This window comes from Motacilla alba, chromosome 8, assembly GCF_015832195.1.
Source record: "Motacilla alba alba isolate MOTALB_02 chromosome 8, Motacilla_alba_V1.0_pri, whole genome shotgun sequence".
Lineage (NCBI taxonomy): Eukaryota > Metazoa > Chordata > Aves > Passeriformes > Motacillidae > Motacilla > Motacilla alba.
In genome coordinates this window covers 5,475,262-5,490,783 of record NC_052023.1, presented here as the reverse complement: position 1 = coordinate 5,490,783, position 15,522 = coordinate 5,475,262, and the positions used below count along the sequence as shown (strand labels likewise).

The window sequence follows — 15,522 nt, the reverse complement described above, 5'->3', positions numbered from 1 at the left end:
CAGCCTGTTTTTAAATGGCAGGTTTATTAAAAATGTTCTCTATCACAAACATTGGAAACATATGCGGCAGATTTTACTGTAAGTGAAAGATTCAGTAGACAGTGGAAAGGGAGTAACTGTCAACTGAATTATGAGAAATAATGGGGCAGTTTCCACAGCAAACTCCTCACAAAACCCCATTTAAACTCAGCATTCTCAGGTCCCAGTTAGTGTTCAGTCTGCCCTTTGGACGCAGCACATAGTTCATGAGCTTGAGTTTGAGTTTATACATATTTACAGTAGAACGACCTAAAGGTTACAGGAGAGGACACATTAGCACCAGTGCTTATGGATTAGAACTCACATCGCCTCTGCCACTGCATGTGCATGGAACTGACTTTACTGAAGAGTTAGGTTAAAAAAAGGTTAATATCTGGCACTTGGAAGGCAGACTGTGCTCTGCAGTGACCTAGGAAATCTTTGTGTTAGGTATCACACTTGACTGCCTGTCTCTGAAGGCTGCTCATCACAATTACCTCAATGTCCTTTCTTGCACAAATGCACACTTCACTTCCCCTGTGTGAAGTGAACAGTGAATTCCCACTGTTATTTAGGAATTGATGTAACCCCTTGAGATCAGGAAATCAGTGTGATTTTCTTACTGCTGTTCTAAAACTAAGCACAACTCTATATTTAGCGAATATTAGACAGAATTAGTATCTTTAGTAATTTTAGTGAAACATTTTCACATAGCAAAAATTCTACAGTGTTGGTAATTACTGAGATTCACAAAAAAAAAAAGGCTTTGGTTAGAAAATCAAAAAGGGTCAAATAAAAAAAACAGCTTTAAAAAAAAAGGAAGCCAGAGGATTGTCAAATACCATATTGGAGTCAGTGAGTGCAGAAGAAAACAGTAGCAGTCCATTAGTTAATTTTTCAGTTGTAAAATCTTCCACCTAAAGAAGCCCATGCCTCTTGCAAGCTGTGTGCCTTTCTTGACGTTCACAGCTGGTCTCCTAGCTCCAGTACAAGCAGGGTGGCGGTAAGTCCACTTTCCTGTTCAAGGCAAAGAGTCCTTCTTCCAGCTGTGAGGTAGAGATTGGGTATCAGGTCACTGGCGTGTGAGATGCCTCTGAGTGTAGCAGTCACACATTTGTTTCTAGTTCATTTATTTCAATAGTGCAGTGGTCTTTACTGTTGGATTTCTTAGTGTGATTCTCCACTGGAGTTTCTTCTTGCTCCACTTGTATGGGTATATGGTGCTGCACCCCTTTCACTGTTTCTGGTCCACGAGATTCATTCATGGTCTTCACACAGCCATTTCTCTGGTAAGCCACAATCTGATGGATGTTAATAGGCTTAGTTTCACAGATCAATGGCACCTATGTGAAAAGCATTAAGATCTGGAATACTGCCACTGATTGCTGTATACAACAGGAAGGGAATTTTTACTTGGAAAGCCTGTGGGCTGCTTTACATTCACCAGGATTATCTAGAGCCCCCATGGACTTCCAGAAGCTGTTTCTCATATACACTAAGGCATCTTTGCACCATCTGCATAAAGCAAAGGAGTCTGTGTAAAAATGCAAATTCTGCCACAACTCTTAATTGAACTTACACTCGTGGTAACAGCTGCTTGCCATTGGTAAAATGATACAAGTAGGGTAAATAGAAACCAGAATTCCAGGGCTCACTACAAAAGGTAAAGACTCTCAATGGCCACTGTGCTGAGCTCTGGGCAGTGCTTGCTTTTGGGTGCAATTAAATAGACCAACAAATCATTTGTTGTTGCCTTATGCCTTTCTTCCAACCCAATAAAATAACACCTGTCTCTTCAGTTTGCTCTGTTTTGAAAGAAATAAAGGGGATTTTATTAACTGATTCATAAGTTAAATATTGAAGTGTTCTTTAAATCAAACCAGATTCTGATGGGGAAAGTAAGACGTAAATACTGGCAAAGAAAGGAGGTGGGCTTGCAGCTGAGAAAATATGGCCTTTGGGTATATATTACTAACTGCACAAATTATGCAGCCAAAATGTATGGCAGACTAGCAGTATATTTTAATACCATTACTGAGCATGATTCAAAGAAAAATCTCATCACAGATGACTAAATAATCCCTCAGGAGGGATTTCATATTACTGCAACATCTCTTCTTAAGTTCTGACTGAGTTCTAAATACGGCAGTGAAATGTCAGGGGGCCTGTGTTATGCAGGAGCTCAGCCTACACTTCTGGCTTTGTAAAGGGTGACCCACCTTGCCCATAGGCTGTATTTTAGGGGTTTGTAGGTAGCTGCATGTGTAGCCCCTGTAGTCAGGCCTAATCCTGTCATCAGTAATTACTGCAGGTGCTAATTACCTCAGAGGACACTGCCTGTCTTTCTACATACTACTTGAAAGAGCAGGAATTTTAAATGAATGTTGCAGGAAGGCATAAGAATGTGATTGACCACAAAATTGTAGAATGAGAAAAATAATGATAGAAACAAAACTTTGCTGTTTGTGTGGAATACTACAGATGATGCACAGAAATGAAACTTGTCTTTTGAAGATTAGTCCCGATGAGGAAATGTTCCTGCATTACTATTCTGTCTTTGTGGAAGAAAGGTAATGAGAGTCTGCCATGAGCTAAAATGATTGGAGATTAGCACCTCCAAATCTGGTGGGCTCATGGAATTAGGAATCTCCTTTGTCAAGGATTGAAGGAAGGACATGAGGAGTTCCTGTTACAAGGAAAGACTGAATTGTGCATGCCAAAGGGAAAGGAGAAAATGCATAGGAGTTGAAGGAGGCAGGGGCAGAATACAGAGGTATGTGTGCTGTATGAAATAAGATACAGAGGAGGAAAAACAAGCCGTAAGGAAGGACTTGTATGAAATGTAGAAAGCATGAAGATGTCTGAGAATGAAGTCTAGAATGGAGTCATGTGCTTGTGCTAGTCTGGAAACAATTATTGCAAGAGTGGCTTCGATTATGCTGACTCAGGGACTTGCAATGCCCAGGGTAGTTGCTTTTGGTGTGAGCTCATTGAGAACGCGTATACACACTCATGGATACCTGTACCTCTCCCTCCACACGGGTAGTCAGGGACATCTGTCACCCTGTTCTGTTGCTAGTCACTTCTAGCAGGACAAATTACTGGCCAGTCAGGACCTGGGTGCTGAGTGTGGGACTCACAGTCCCAGCATCTCATGCATTTGCAGGACAGCACAGCTGCTTCTGCTGCTCCCGTCCCCAGTGTGCCAGACACAGCTGCCTTGCAAGCTCTGAACTCCAGTGACCTCATGGAAAAAGAACCCTCCACCCCATGTGCTAAGCTGCCCATTGCCCAATTCTGTCCTCTCTTTGAAACATCCTTTATAAACTGGAGGAAGCAAATGTGGGAGCTCACAGGTTCTTTGCCATAGTACAGCACACCCTGGCACACCCTGGCTCACAGTGTGGTTACCTCGTCACCATCCTTGATAAACTCCTTCCGGCAGATGTGAGCCATGATCCCAGCAGCCAGCGCGTCCCCCAGGACATTGATCATTGTTCTAAACCTGTCTCTGGAAAATAAAACAATAATGGTAAGGTGTTGGCTCTTTGGGTAAATTACTGTGCCTCCATCAGCCATAATTATGCCTGAAGGCCAGTAGGTTTATGAGCTAAAATGTTTAGAAATATTAAAAAGTTTGGTATCAGACATCCTGTAGTTACACAACAGGTAATTTGGGTTTTCCAGCCTTTTCTGAGCTTGGTGTGCTGTGCTGCCACACACTTGATTGTGTAACTGAGCTAAATGGAGCAGCTGTGTCCCCCTAGAGATGCAAGCTGATTCAGCACTGAAGAGGTGGAACTGCACATCACACCTGCATTTCTGTCCCAGTTGATATGTTAAGGTCCAGCACATGGCCTGATTTGAAGACTGGTGCTGCAAATGTCTGAATTCAATAAAAGCAGAGATCAGCCAGCACAACCAGTCCCTTATATTAGTGATCATGGTACCAATCTTAGCAGCCAAAGCGCTACTTAAGAAGATTATTGTATCGGTAGAATGGGCAGGATACAATCAATATAATTCAGAAGATTGCTACGTAACTGCACTCACAAACCAAGCAGCCACTGACCATATTTAAGTAATGTTTATTCCTGTAAAACCTGTGGTGACTTTGGCTCTTATGCAGCCTATGCAGTAGTTCTTAAAGACTCTTCATTTTCAGTTACCTTTTCCAATTTGGAATTGTATGCTTGACAGTATTTTGTGTATATATAGTTTAACTGTTTTTCATTTATTCACTTATGGGATTTCTTCCCTGCTTACACCTTTTACCCACTGTCTAAAAAATAAATCTATTAAAATACAGATGGTAAATAGACAAAAGTAACTGGCTGTCAAAGACAAGTGTTACACTTGAATCATCCTGGAATCTATTAGTTAAAATTGATGAGATTTCAGATAGATGATATAGCTTCTAAGTCTGAAATATGTCATGTCTTTTCCAAGAAAAACATATACATCTGAAAACTCTGTCATATTAGTAACTTAATTTATAAATGTAGGTTATAAAATGGAGGTTCAGAAATCTCCAGATGTTTGGCTTATTAAAGTCAGTGACGGTCCAATATCAACACTGCCCAGATTTCTGATCCTGTATCTTAATATAGAAAAGAATTGAAAAGCTGTGCTGATTTTTTTTTTTTCAGGTACTTTAGGCAGGTACTCAGTGCATATAAATGTTTATGCATTTGCCTGCTTAATTATCATGAAAATTCCTGCATGAAAGCTTATTTGTGTGTGGAGTTACCAAATTGTACATACAACTGCGAGTAACTTCAGCAATAATATTCCACAGCCTACACCTAGACACGGCTGTTGACCCCAGGACCCAGTCCTACACTTGTTTGCTCAGTCAATTTTTCTTAATTCCTGCTGTTCTGATTTTGGATTTTGCCTTGAAGAAAATTTCCACAAGAACATGTTAAACAGGGGAAAAAAGCAGTTACAGCACAGACTGATAAAAGTTCCTGTTACACGCTGACTTCTTTCCTTCTTGGTTATCAAATAGTGATTCTTGGAAAGATATTCAGTGTTGTGAATTTTGGATTGTGCAACAAGTCAGCTGTGGTAGAGAAGAAGCTGTGTGAGCAGAGCTCAAGAGTTTGAACTCCCCTTTGAGCTCTAATTTGCATCTTTTCAAGACAGGATTTTTCCAAGGAAACAGTGCTCCACTCTGAAACTCTTAGGAAAAGGGACTGCCTGGCACATTGTTTGACCAGTTGTGTTCCACATTCTGAGTGTATGGAGCAGTCTGCACTATGCCTGAGGAGAATCACAACACGCACCATCGGCATTTCTCCACTGAGAGGCCAGCCTGCTGCTGGTGGCATTTCTCTCAGTGCAAACATGTGAGTCAGTGGTATTTGAGCTGTGGATGATATTATTAAAGATGTAAAACTTTTACCTTGTGTTTGCTAAATGAGCTAGGAAACATTTTGATTTTCTTTATGTCTCTAAGTGCTAGCTAAAGGCATGAAGGTCACATACACGTTATGGCTACCTAAGAGAGATGTAATACCTGCAGTGCATTGTAATGGGTATTTCAGTCTTGTGAGATCATCTAACCAGCCTTCTTTAAGCATTCTTCATACTCCAGTACTTCCAAAACTAATACTGAAAATATTCATCGTGTCAACCATGTTGACACTTTGCATCTGCAGGCTCTTGAAACCACCAAGTGCCGAAATACTGAAATATGCTTTTTGTTTGAAAGGTCATCTGCAAAAGACAGAAAATTTGGTCTATTCCTTACTCACTTTTTAATACCATCTGGAGCTATAGCCTGAAAAGTGTCTTCTCTGTTGTTTTGAAAAGTTGTGTAAGACAAAAAGAAGAATAATTCCCATGTACACTGGAAGGCTTACTGGAAAAACAATGAAATGTTGATGTTGCAAGAGCTGGGCAAAAACTGAGCAATATAGAGGGAAAAGGCTTTTGTAATACAGTCTTAAAATATTCATGCAACATAAGATTCATGACTCCTATCAATGCTAATAATAATAATATTCTATTACACTGGACAGAAAATATTTTTTCTCACAATTCTTCATACAAAAAAAAAGTGGCTAAAAGTTGAATAAAATAGGATACATAAAAGAATGGACTTGTAACACAGTGTACCCGGAACCCTGATGTAATGAAACTCCCTATATTAAAGGAGATATATTTTATATAGCTTAAATAAAAATAAATTGGATATTTCCTTGTGTATGCATATGCTAGTTACACAGTTAATTGACATGCTAATGAGCTAGGGACCAGTATTTCATGATTCATCTTCCTAGACTATTCAAAATTGATTCATTAGCATTTACATGAAAGTTGAGTGTTCAAATAAACTACTCCATATGAATTTTTGAAGTGACTCTTCTCATGGGTGACACAAATCCCTTCCATCCTGACTGTGTTAAGCTTCAGCCCCTGGCTGTGCTTTAAATGCCCCCTGATTGGGGATGCAGCAAAGTGTCCTCTCTACAGAGCGGCTGCACTTGCAAAACTGGGGGCTGCAAGCAGCTGCTGCCTGTTTAGCACTGAAATCAGAGAGCGTAGGATTGCACCAGGATCTGTGTGAAAGGAAGAAAGACATTCTTGGTGCCAGCACTCAGGCTGTACTGGGGTTGCAGCAGCAGTACACAGCCACACCATCACCGCGCTGTCACGGCTCCTGTGGGCACAGGGCTGCCAGGGGTGGCAGTGGTACTTGATGGCTTTAGCAGTGGCTCAGGCCTCTTGCAGAGTGCTTCACTACTCTGAGATGATGGCCTTGAGATGTCAGTGGGCTGATAAGTAGAGTGCAGGCAAACCATGGTTCCCAGGAATGTTGGCCCCTTGTTGTTGCCCAAGGAAAGGTCCAGAGTTGCCCCATAAGCACATTTGTCTGGCTCAACCTTCAAACTTGTCTTGAAGATCATCATCCAGCCTGGCTAGGTGCAGCCACTTCCACTGCCTGGCTATTCTAGATAAAAGTAGTTCTTAAGTTCTTTTGGGATTTGAGTTAAGGTAGGTACTTTGTTCTGCTTCTTCATCCTCCCTCCCTGTGAATGTGAAGAGTGATCAATGTCCTCCTCTGGACAATCTTATCTATGTAAAAAGCTGCTGTGGTGACATTTTCAGCTCTGGTTTTAGCCTAAATGGACTCCATTTCTTCTTCCATGCAAGACATATATCCAAGACTCATCTAGACTCCCTCATTTGTCTATCTTTTTCAATATAATGTCCACATCAGCAGAGTTTTTAATCTAAGGCTACAATAATACCATTTCAAATTACAGAATCACTGCCTTTGCCTTTTCTATATATAAATATAAAATATAAAAATTATATATATACACATTTATATTATATACATATATATAATGTGTACATATATATATATATATATATATATATATATAGTTACTTACAGTGCCCAGTCGACAGCAATAATCAGCGTGATGTCATCTGTTGGGAGCCCCACTGAGGTGAGAACAATGACCATTGTCACCAGGCCAGCTTGTGGGATGCCTGCAGCACCTATGCTGGCAGCTGTTGCTGTGATGCTTTAACAAGGAAAGAAGGGAATAAGCTTTACTTTCTGGAAAAAAGCACACCATGTTTCTAAACCATGCTCTTACACAAGCCACTGCATGGAAGTGCCAGTGTTTTGTGGACAGAATCCAGGTGAGACAGTAAGGACAGGCCAAACTGTCTGTCCAGGGCTAAATTCTCACCCTCAGCCTTTGCAGCCTTGGCACTGGCGGGGCAGTTCTGTTCTCTCCCAGTATCAAAGGTGCAGAGCAGAGGGGCCAGCCAGGATGTGGGCTGAGTTCTGCCAGCTTCTCCTGGGTGATGACACCACCCAGAGCTGTGTGCCAGGAGTCTGCCAGCCCCACTCGTGGCTGTTGTCCTTGGCAGCCGAGCTCCCAGCAGACACCTCTGGGTCACCATGGGCAAATCCTCAGCTGGCCCTGCCTGGGCCCTTTGCTGTCAATCCTTCTCAAGGGTTAGGCCAAGGGCGAAGAGGCTGGGCCAGGGTGAAGCCCTTGCACAGCACACGGCTTTGCATACTTGGATCTAAATATGAAGCAAGCCTGAATGTGACTGTACATGTTCAGTTTCTGGAAAGTATTTTTACTTGACCTTCATACCATTTTCAGCCAGGCAAGTAGAAATGAGTGGGAGACCAGGGCAAGAGTAGGCCTGGCAGGTTTAACATTTTTTTCATAGTGTTATTTTTAAGGGAGGGTTTTAATTCCTTTTTTCAGGAGCAAAAGTGACTGGATGTATTCATTTCCACCAAATTAGTGACTTCCAAGAGCTAGGCCATCCAGCAGAGAGACAAAGAACAAATGTTGACAGTTGTAAAAGGATGACAGAAAGCATTTACACTGATAATCCTCTGCATTCATCAGTCAAGAATGTCAGAGCTTTTGGCAAGCAGTTAAGTCTCATTAACCTACTATGGAAAATGAGGATAAGTGTATTCACCCATATGGAAACTGAAACACAGGGATATCCAGTCCCTTGCTTACAGCTGTACAGTGTACCAGTACAGCAGCAGCAGTATTTCTACCTAGAGCCTTTTTTTTAAAAAATAAAAAAATGCATTAGCATGTGGGTGTGATAGGGAAGGGGAAAGACCTAAAATTAAATTTTGCAGATGTTAACTTGTGTAGCATCCTAATAACATTGTAATAGAGCATAGATAGGAAGGGACAGAAGTTCAGTAGCTGAGTAAGAGATAACTGTATTTAACATTAAAAGCCTTTCCAGTTAGTGCTATGAAATGACTGTCACATCAGGACTGCTTCTGCCTCTTACATCAGGCCACAGAGTCTCAGGACTTATTTGGGAGTAAAACCAGGAATATTTAACTTAGATTTTACAAGCAAGCTCATCTGCTATTCCATTCCATCTTTACCTTAATACAGATGTTTCTTTCTGTAAGATGATCCGTTGATGAAAATCTTTACTTTCTTTCTCTGCTATGTCAGTGTTTGCATTGATAGAAACTGTTAGCCTGGATTCTACAAACTATGAGCAAAGTAGACTGATTATTTATCTAATGTTTTTTCCTTCTGGCAAAAATATCCTGGCATTCAGAATGATTTAAATTTTAAATCTCCAGGTCGTAGAGTATCAAGATCTAGGGTAGGTTTGGCCTGTAGAATATTGTTAGAATTTGGATTACATTATTGATGGTACTGAGCCTACCATGATTTCCTGTTTAGCTTCCTCATTTGTGCATCTTTTTATTTTTCTTCTCTTCTTGGATTTTTCCCAATCTTTACTTGTCTTTTCAGTCTACTGTTTTACTTCTGTATGGTCCTTGTGTACTAGCACTTAATGTGGGGGGTAAAAGAGATAAAAGGAGGTTCTGCTAAGAAAAAGTTAGAGCTTACATTCTTTCCATTTACTATCACCCTTCTTCTCCTTAATTTTTAAAATTACTGTTCTTTACTTCAAAGTGTGTGTAATATCTGCTCATGCTCTGCCATGTTTTAGCATCACATGATAAAAAAAATCTCAAAATTCCAAATCACAAAAGACTTAACTTTTAGCACAGGCTCGTTCCAACAGCTTTCAAACAGAATGCAAGCCTGAAGCGAGAGCTCATAAGGGCACAATTTATTTCTTCTTTTTGTAGTCCAACCAGGTCTTGCCAAAAGCCCATTAGCAAACCTCAGCTGTCATCTGGGGTTGGTTTCAGGACTTTCCTCTTCTTGTCATGAAGGTTTTCAGGTCCAGCAGAAGATGGGCAAGGCCCAGCAGTGTAAATGGGGCAGTGGTGAGGTCAGTGGGTGGGTAGTTAAGCAGATCTCAAATACATTGCACAAAGCTCTGACTATGAGGAATGTTTTTATAATCATTTGTTCCCTGCTGGAAACCTGCAGGTTTCAGTCCCTGAGGAATTCTTTGGCAGTCACTGGAGTTATTCTGGCAGTAATTGTTCAGCTGGATCTTCCAGTCTTTTGGATCCATTACAGACCTTTCAAGGATGGAGTACACAGCTATAACACTCTCTACCCACTGAGAGCATGGTTGTTTATGAAGCTTTCTGCTTTAACAAGCAGCAGAGAAGACAACTAAAAAACATTTTAGTGACCTGACATCTTTGTGAAAACCTGCCCTGATGGTAGCATCTGTCCTCCTTCCCTCTTCCCCTAATCCTGCAAGAGCTTCCCGGCACACACTGTTCCCTGTTACTTGATATAAGACTTCCAGTTTTGCAACTTTTTAACCTTTTCATTTCACTTGAAGACACGAGTCAGACTTCAAGTTGAAAACAGTTGTGAAGTTTAAAATAGTGTTTTAAACACAATCATAATAATAATAAAATGTTCCAATGCTAGAAGTGATCAATGGGTTGCCTAAAAGCAAAAATTAGACAGGTATCCTCAAGCAGAAGCACATTTCCTGGTGTCCACAAGCATCTATTGAACAGGACCACTACAATTTCTCTTTGAGCAGTCCCTGATCTCTGTGTTACTTGGAAACAGCCCTTCTGTGAGGGATGCATCTGTGATAACAGCAAAGATGAGTTTTGTTCTTGCTACATACAAGAACAGTGCCTCAGACTCAACAAAGTGATGACCCTGATGGGCCCCTTCCAACTCAGCTGATTCCATGATGCTATGCAGACAAGCAAAGCCCAGCATGTGGAATTTGGGTTAGTACCTTATGGTGATGATCTGCCCGAAGTCCAGCTCGTAGTTGTTGACTTGGGCGATGAAGATGGCGGCCACGGCCTCGTACAGCGCCGTCCCGTCCATGTTGATGGTGGCCCCCACGGGCAGCACGAAGCGCGCGATCCTCCTGTCCACGTGGTTGTTCTCCAGCAAGCACTTGAAGGTGATAGGCAGAGTGGCTGAGCTGCACAACAGTACAGAAGCACACATTGGGTTATTTTTGTTTCTGGGGAATTGTAGCAAACCTTGTGCTGGCAGGGGAAGTTTCACACAACCATGCGAGCTTCTGGCTCCTTGCTCTGCCCGGGACTCACTCACCAGGTAACTCACTCCTTTGCTCGATGGAGGATAAAGACAGTTACACGTATAAATGTTGGAGTTAGTGCTAATTTTGCTTCCCAAAGTTAGAAATATTTTTCTCTCTTTCCCTGTTTCAGAAGCAAATGGACAGAATTCCCACAGAGGCAGTGTTGTACACTCAAATGAAAAAAAAAAAAGCTGTTCTGTGCAGCTTATTACTAAAATTTCTGAAAACTGTTTTACACTCATGGTTTCTAAAAATGTTTTCTTCCAGGCCTACCTCATGTGTAAACAATTTTTTATTTCTGTGAAGGGTTAGACAAAGATCTTATCAACAGCAGCCTGAAAATAAAAGTTGCAGACAAAACATCTGTATTTAAAAATACAAAATCCCATTATCTCCCTGTGACAGATCTGCCCCCATCCCTTGTGTGGTCATGTAACAATCACATAACTGCAGGTCATATAATAATGTGTACACATGTAAATGAGATGTGTGTGGAATAGAATGGAATAGGATAAGAACATTTGACTGGTGTTCATTTTAAATTGAGCTTGATACCATAAAAAATATTTCTGATTTTTTTTGAGACAAAAAAAAAATATTTGTCTCAGTTAACAAAAGTTAACTTTTGTTAACTGAGACAATTAACAAAACACTATATAGTCATATATTTCCTCCTTTTTAATAAGAGGCACACAGTTTTAGATACTAATACACTGAAATATATTCATTTGTCTATTTTATCAGCCTTTTGGTAATTATTTGGTATAATTCTGTATTTTACCATGTGGTGTCTCATTCACTGATGTCATGAGTAGTGAGACTGCATTCAAGTGAGTGAGGGGGTATTTTTTATGGCACATAAGTTTGTATGGAAAATAAGTAACACCACTGAAAAAAAATACACAAATCACAAAATACTTTCCTTGTTATTATACCAGCTTTAATACACTGCTCACTATCTGAGCTGCTGACTATTTAAATAGATGTAATATAGCAAACTTCTTCAAAATTATTCCAAAGTTACCTCTTAAAAAAGATTGTATTAGGGGAAATACGGTATGGTGACACTGTGATCTTCAGTGTCCTGTTGTCCTGTGATTTACATGCCCCGAGCCAGGAAATCCAGGTGTCTTCCCCCTGGTTTGGCAGTTCAGATTGCTCTGTCACCGTGTGCAGTGACCCTCACATCACAATGGCTCCAGTACCTAAATCTTATCATGACTATTAGCTGCTCTCAATTGAAGATAACACACTGCATCTGCAAATTTGTTCTCAGTTGTTGCAAGTGTCCTGTAAAAGCACAGAGGGATTCCAAACCCTCTGAAATCACAACCCGAAGTTTGCAGGAATGCCTAAGCAAAATGTTTCCATGAGTAGGAGTTGTCATTTCATATTTGTGCAAGCTGTTGTTCGAGGAAAGTAACCGTGTTTGGAAAGGAAAAGTAACTTCCTGCCATGGAAACGCAAAAGAGAGAAGACAAGGCTATGTTTTCAATATGACAGCTCTGTTTTCTATAACTTTATGAAGTCTAACTGCTGAATTATGTACTACAAACTGGAAGTCACTGCCTGAAAATCCAGACCAAAGTCTTCCTCTAAGTATGTAAATATGCTGGAAAGGCAAGAAAGCAATGGAAATCTGATTACCTCCTGTAATTGGGGTATAGTAAACTTTCTAATTCAAGCAGTCCTAGTGTTCAATCAATATTTGCTTTGAAAAACAAACACAGCAAAGCATAACCCAGTAATCCCCAAGCTGCTCATGAGATGACATTTCTCTCTTGAGTGTGCCTGTCATTTTTCACAGGGTCATTTGTGAATGACTGAAATTCTCTGCCTCTTGTTTACCATAAAATATTCATAAAAGAAGAGGCTGTGGCTCTCAAATAATGTAGAACTGAAAGCCCTGCGAGTAGCTGCAGCCAGGAGCAGACCCAGTAGCATTTCTAGATGTTCTGACTAGAGGCTTCAGCAAGAAAAAAATTATTTACCTCATTGTCTCCCTTTTCTGCTGCTACTCAGTTTTGGAGTTACTTGTTTTTAAAGACAGTCTTCCCTCAGACATTTGGCTTTTCTGTAGCAAAACCCTGTCTAATTTCTTTGGGTAGAAATGAGGACAGAAAGGTAATCTTACAAATCCTTGCCACCTTGCCCATGCTCTGACATACCAGAATATTAAACCCAAGTGTCTGCCTGTTCTGAGGGCAGAGAGCTGAGCTGTCAAATATGCAAATTTTAGCTGATTAACGTTACAATTTGGTTGAGATTTGGAAGATATTGTGCAATACAATCTCATAATACCAATGGCACAACCAGCAAAATCTGTATCTATTTCCATTGTTGTAAACAGATTTTATGACACTGTTTTTGCAAGAATTCAACTTTTGAGCTTGTTCACTATCTCACAGTTAGGTGTGTCTTTCATTTGAATTTTATGCTGTCTGAAGTAAAATTTTTAAGGCACATAAGACATTGGATTTGTTGTTTGTTAACTATGACAATAATAAAGAAAATGGTCAGAATGTAAATGCAGTGATGATGAAAAACATGCAGGATATTGAAAGAAAACAAATTTCCTGATTCTTGTACTTTCTTAGACAGTACACTCAGATTTATGACACTGCAGCTGAAACACTTTCCAGAACTCTCTGCTCAGATGAGAAGTTTAATTTATGATCTAGAGGTAGTCTTCTCAATTTGCATTAAATTTGCTTTTATGTGCTTTCTATGTTTCTCCTTGCACAATCAGCTGTTGCAACACATGATGTTAAAAATCAGCTTTGTCCCCTCTCAGCCTGGATTGACCCAATCAGTCTTTTTAACCTCTCACTTAGAAGATTGCTACTTTACATCCCTGGTTACCCTTTCAGCACCTCTTTCATAGAAATGAACTTAATTCCTGAATACAGCTGGCAAAACTTGTGTGGAACATCCTAGAAGAAATTGTCCAATGATGTTCCATTTTTACTCATATTGTATCATCTGGCACACACCAGAATAATATGTCTTATTTAAGGCTTTGGCCATGGTGGCTCTCAGGAGGCAAAGGGAAAAAATAAAAAGGTCCTACTGTAGTTTTGGAGTAATATTAATATATAATTTCAATATCATAAAAGACATTATTAAATAATTTGTCTAGTTTGTCTTCCTAGTTAAATTTGGTGAAGTTTCTTTTCTTGAAAGCAACTTTTATCTAGTGTTAAACAGTGGAGCAGTAACATTAAAGCCTGACATTTAATATTTATTAAGAGAAAAAAAATACTCTAAAGCACTGATCTTAATCTGTTAAGTCTTTTAAAAACTGACCCAAAGCTTTCAGCTGAGAGGTATCTTCTGCCAGCATTAACTCTAACAATTAAAAATACATTTTCAGAGTCTTATCTCAATTTTGGGATAAAATGCTGCAGCTGCAGAGACTGAGCATAAGCTAATGCTGGCCCAGGCCAAGCTCTTACTAGTGAGAGCCACAAAGACAGCCAGTCACTGTGGAAGCACAGCTGTTCAGCCTGCTCTGTTTATCTTATCATTCAAATGCATTTTGATATTTGCTCCAAAAAATCAGCAAACTGATCTCATCTCCCGTTTCTAAATCTGCCTTTAATTTACACTGTGCAATAGCCAAGATCTTAGTGTTTCATAAGCAGCAAAACCCTTCAAAAACTCATGGTTTATAATTTGTCTTCAGAGAAGATGAAAATTGCTTCTTTTGATGCGATGTACCACTGAAAAGATGCTGCTTTAATTCATTAACGATATGGAAAGATGACCTAGAAAAACAAAATTCCCTCTTGCCATTGGAATGAGGAAAGCTAAAATCAGGAAGAATTTTGCCTGCTAGCCAAATTCTGCTTTTTCAGTGTGGTAAGAGGTGACAGGATCAGGAGCAGCGTGAGGGGAAGAAAGCAGAGTCAGAGATCCCCAAATGTGCAGCCAGAGCAGGGTGGGCAGGGGCAGCATGTGCTGTGCACCCCACAGTGGTGCAGGAAAGAGGAGCTGTGCACATTCATTTGTGTCCTAAAGGATGCACCAAAGAAAAAGATCTGCTTTTCTGCCCCTGCCTCTGCACTGATATGGGTGCAAACCAAAATGTTGCTGTAGTTGGGGTTTCTGGAGAAGCATAAGGGGACTGAGAATGGGGTGCAGAGCCTTTCACTAAAGGGAAACGAGCAGAAATAATGTTGAGATGCAGTAAAATCCTTGCCAGCAGATGGCTGCTTAGAGGCTTTCAGGTTCTCCTGTGTTACATTCTTGGGCTTTGTAAATGGTATTGTTTTTGCTTCTTGTAGTTTGATCTTTAGCTTTAAAAACAAGCTTTCCCCAGGTGCAGAGTATCTGCAATGAGTATCAGCACACTGACTCGTGGTTTTCTTTCTATCTTTAGATGTAGACCTGAACCAACACAGAAACATCTCCAAGAAACACATCAGTATTCTTAAAATCAACTCTTTGTTCTCCTCTAGGATGATCTGAAAATCCAATACCCACATGACAAGTGTTATATAATGCCCCTGTGGCATTATTTAACCA

At 40.3% G+C, this 15,522-nt stretch overlaps 1 protein-coding gene across 4 annotated transcripts in view; it reads right to left on the bottom strand.

The window, feature by feature from the left end:
* The window catches only part of SLC1A7 (solute carrier family 1 member 7), a 49,412-nt gene continuing 33,890 nt past the window's right edge, over nt 1-15,522 (bottom strand). The window contains exons 8-11 of one of the 4 annotated variants that reach the window (XM_038144659.1): nt 10,678-10,872; nt 7,425-7,559; nt 3,430-3,529; nt 1-1,361 (exon numbers count right to left, since the gene is read on the bottom strand). In XM_038144659.1, the coding sequence (XP_038000587.1) occupies nt 1,125-1,361; nt 3,430-3,529; nt 7,425-7,559; nt 10,678-10,872 (667 nt within the window). In that variant the 3' untranslated portion in view covers nt 1-1,124. Of the gene's footprint in view, nt 1,362-3,429; nt 3,530-5,550; nt 5,885-7,424; nt 7,560-10,677; nt 10,873-15,522 lie in introns of those variants that run through there. The other 3 variants (XM_038144660.1, XM_038144661.1, XM_038144662.1) reach the window with 3 other exon arrangements.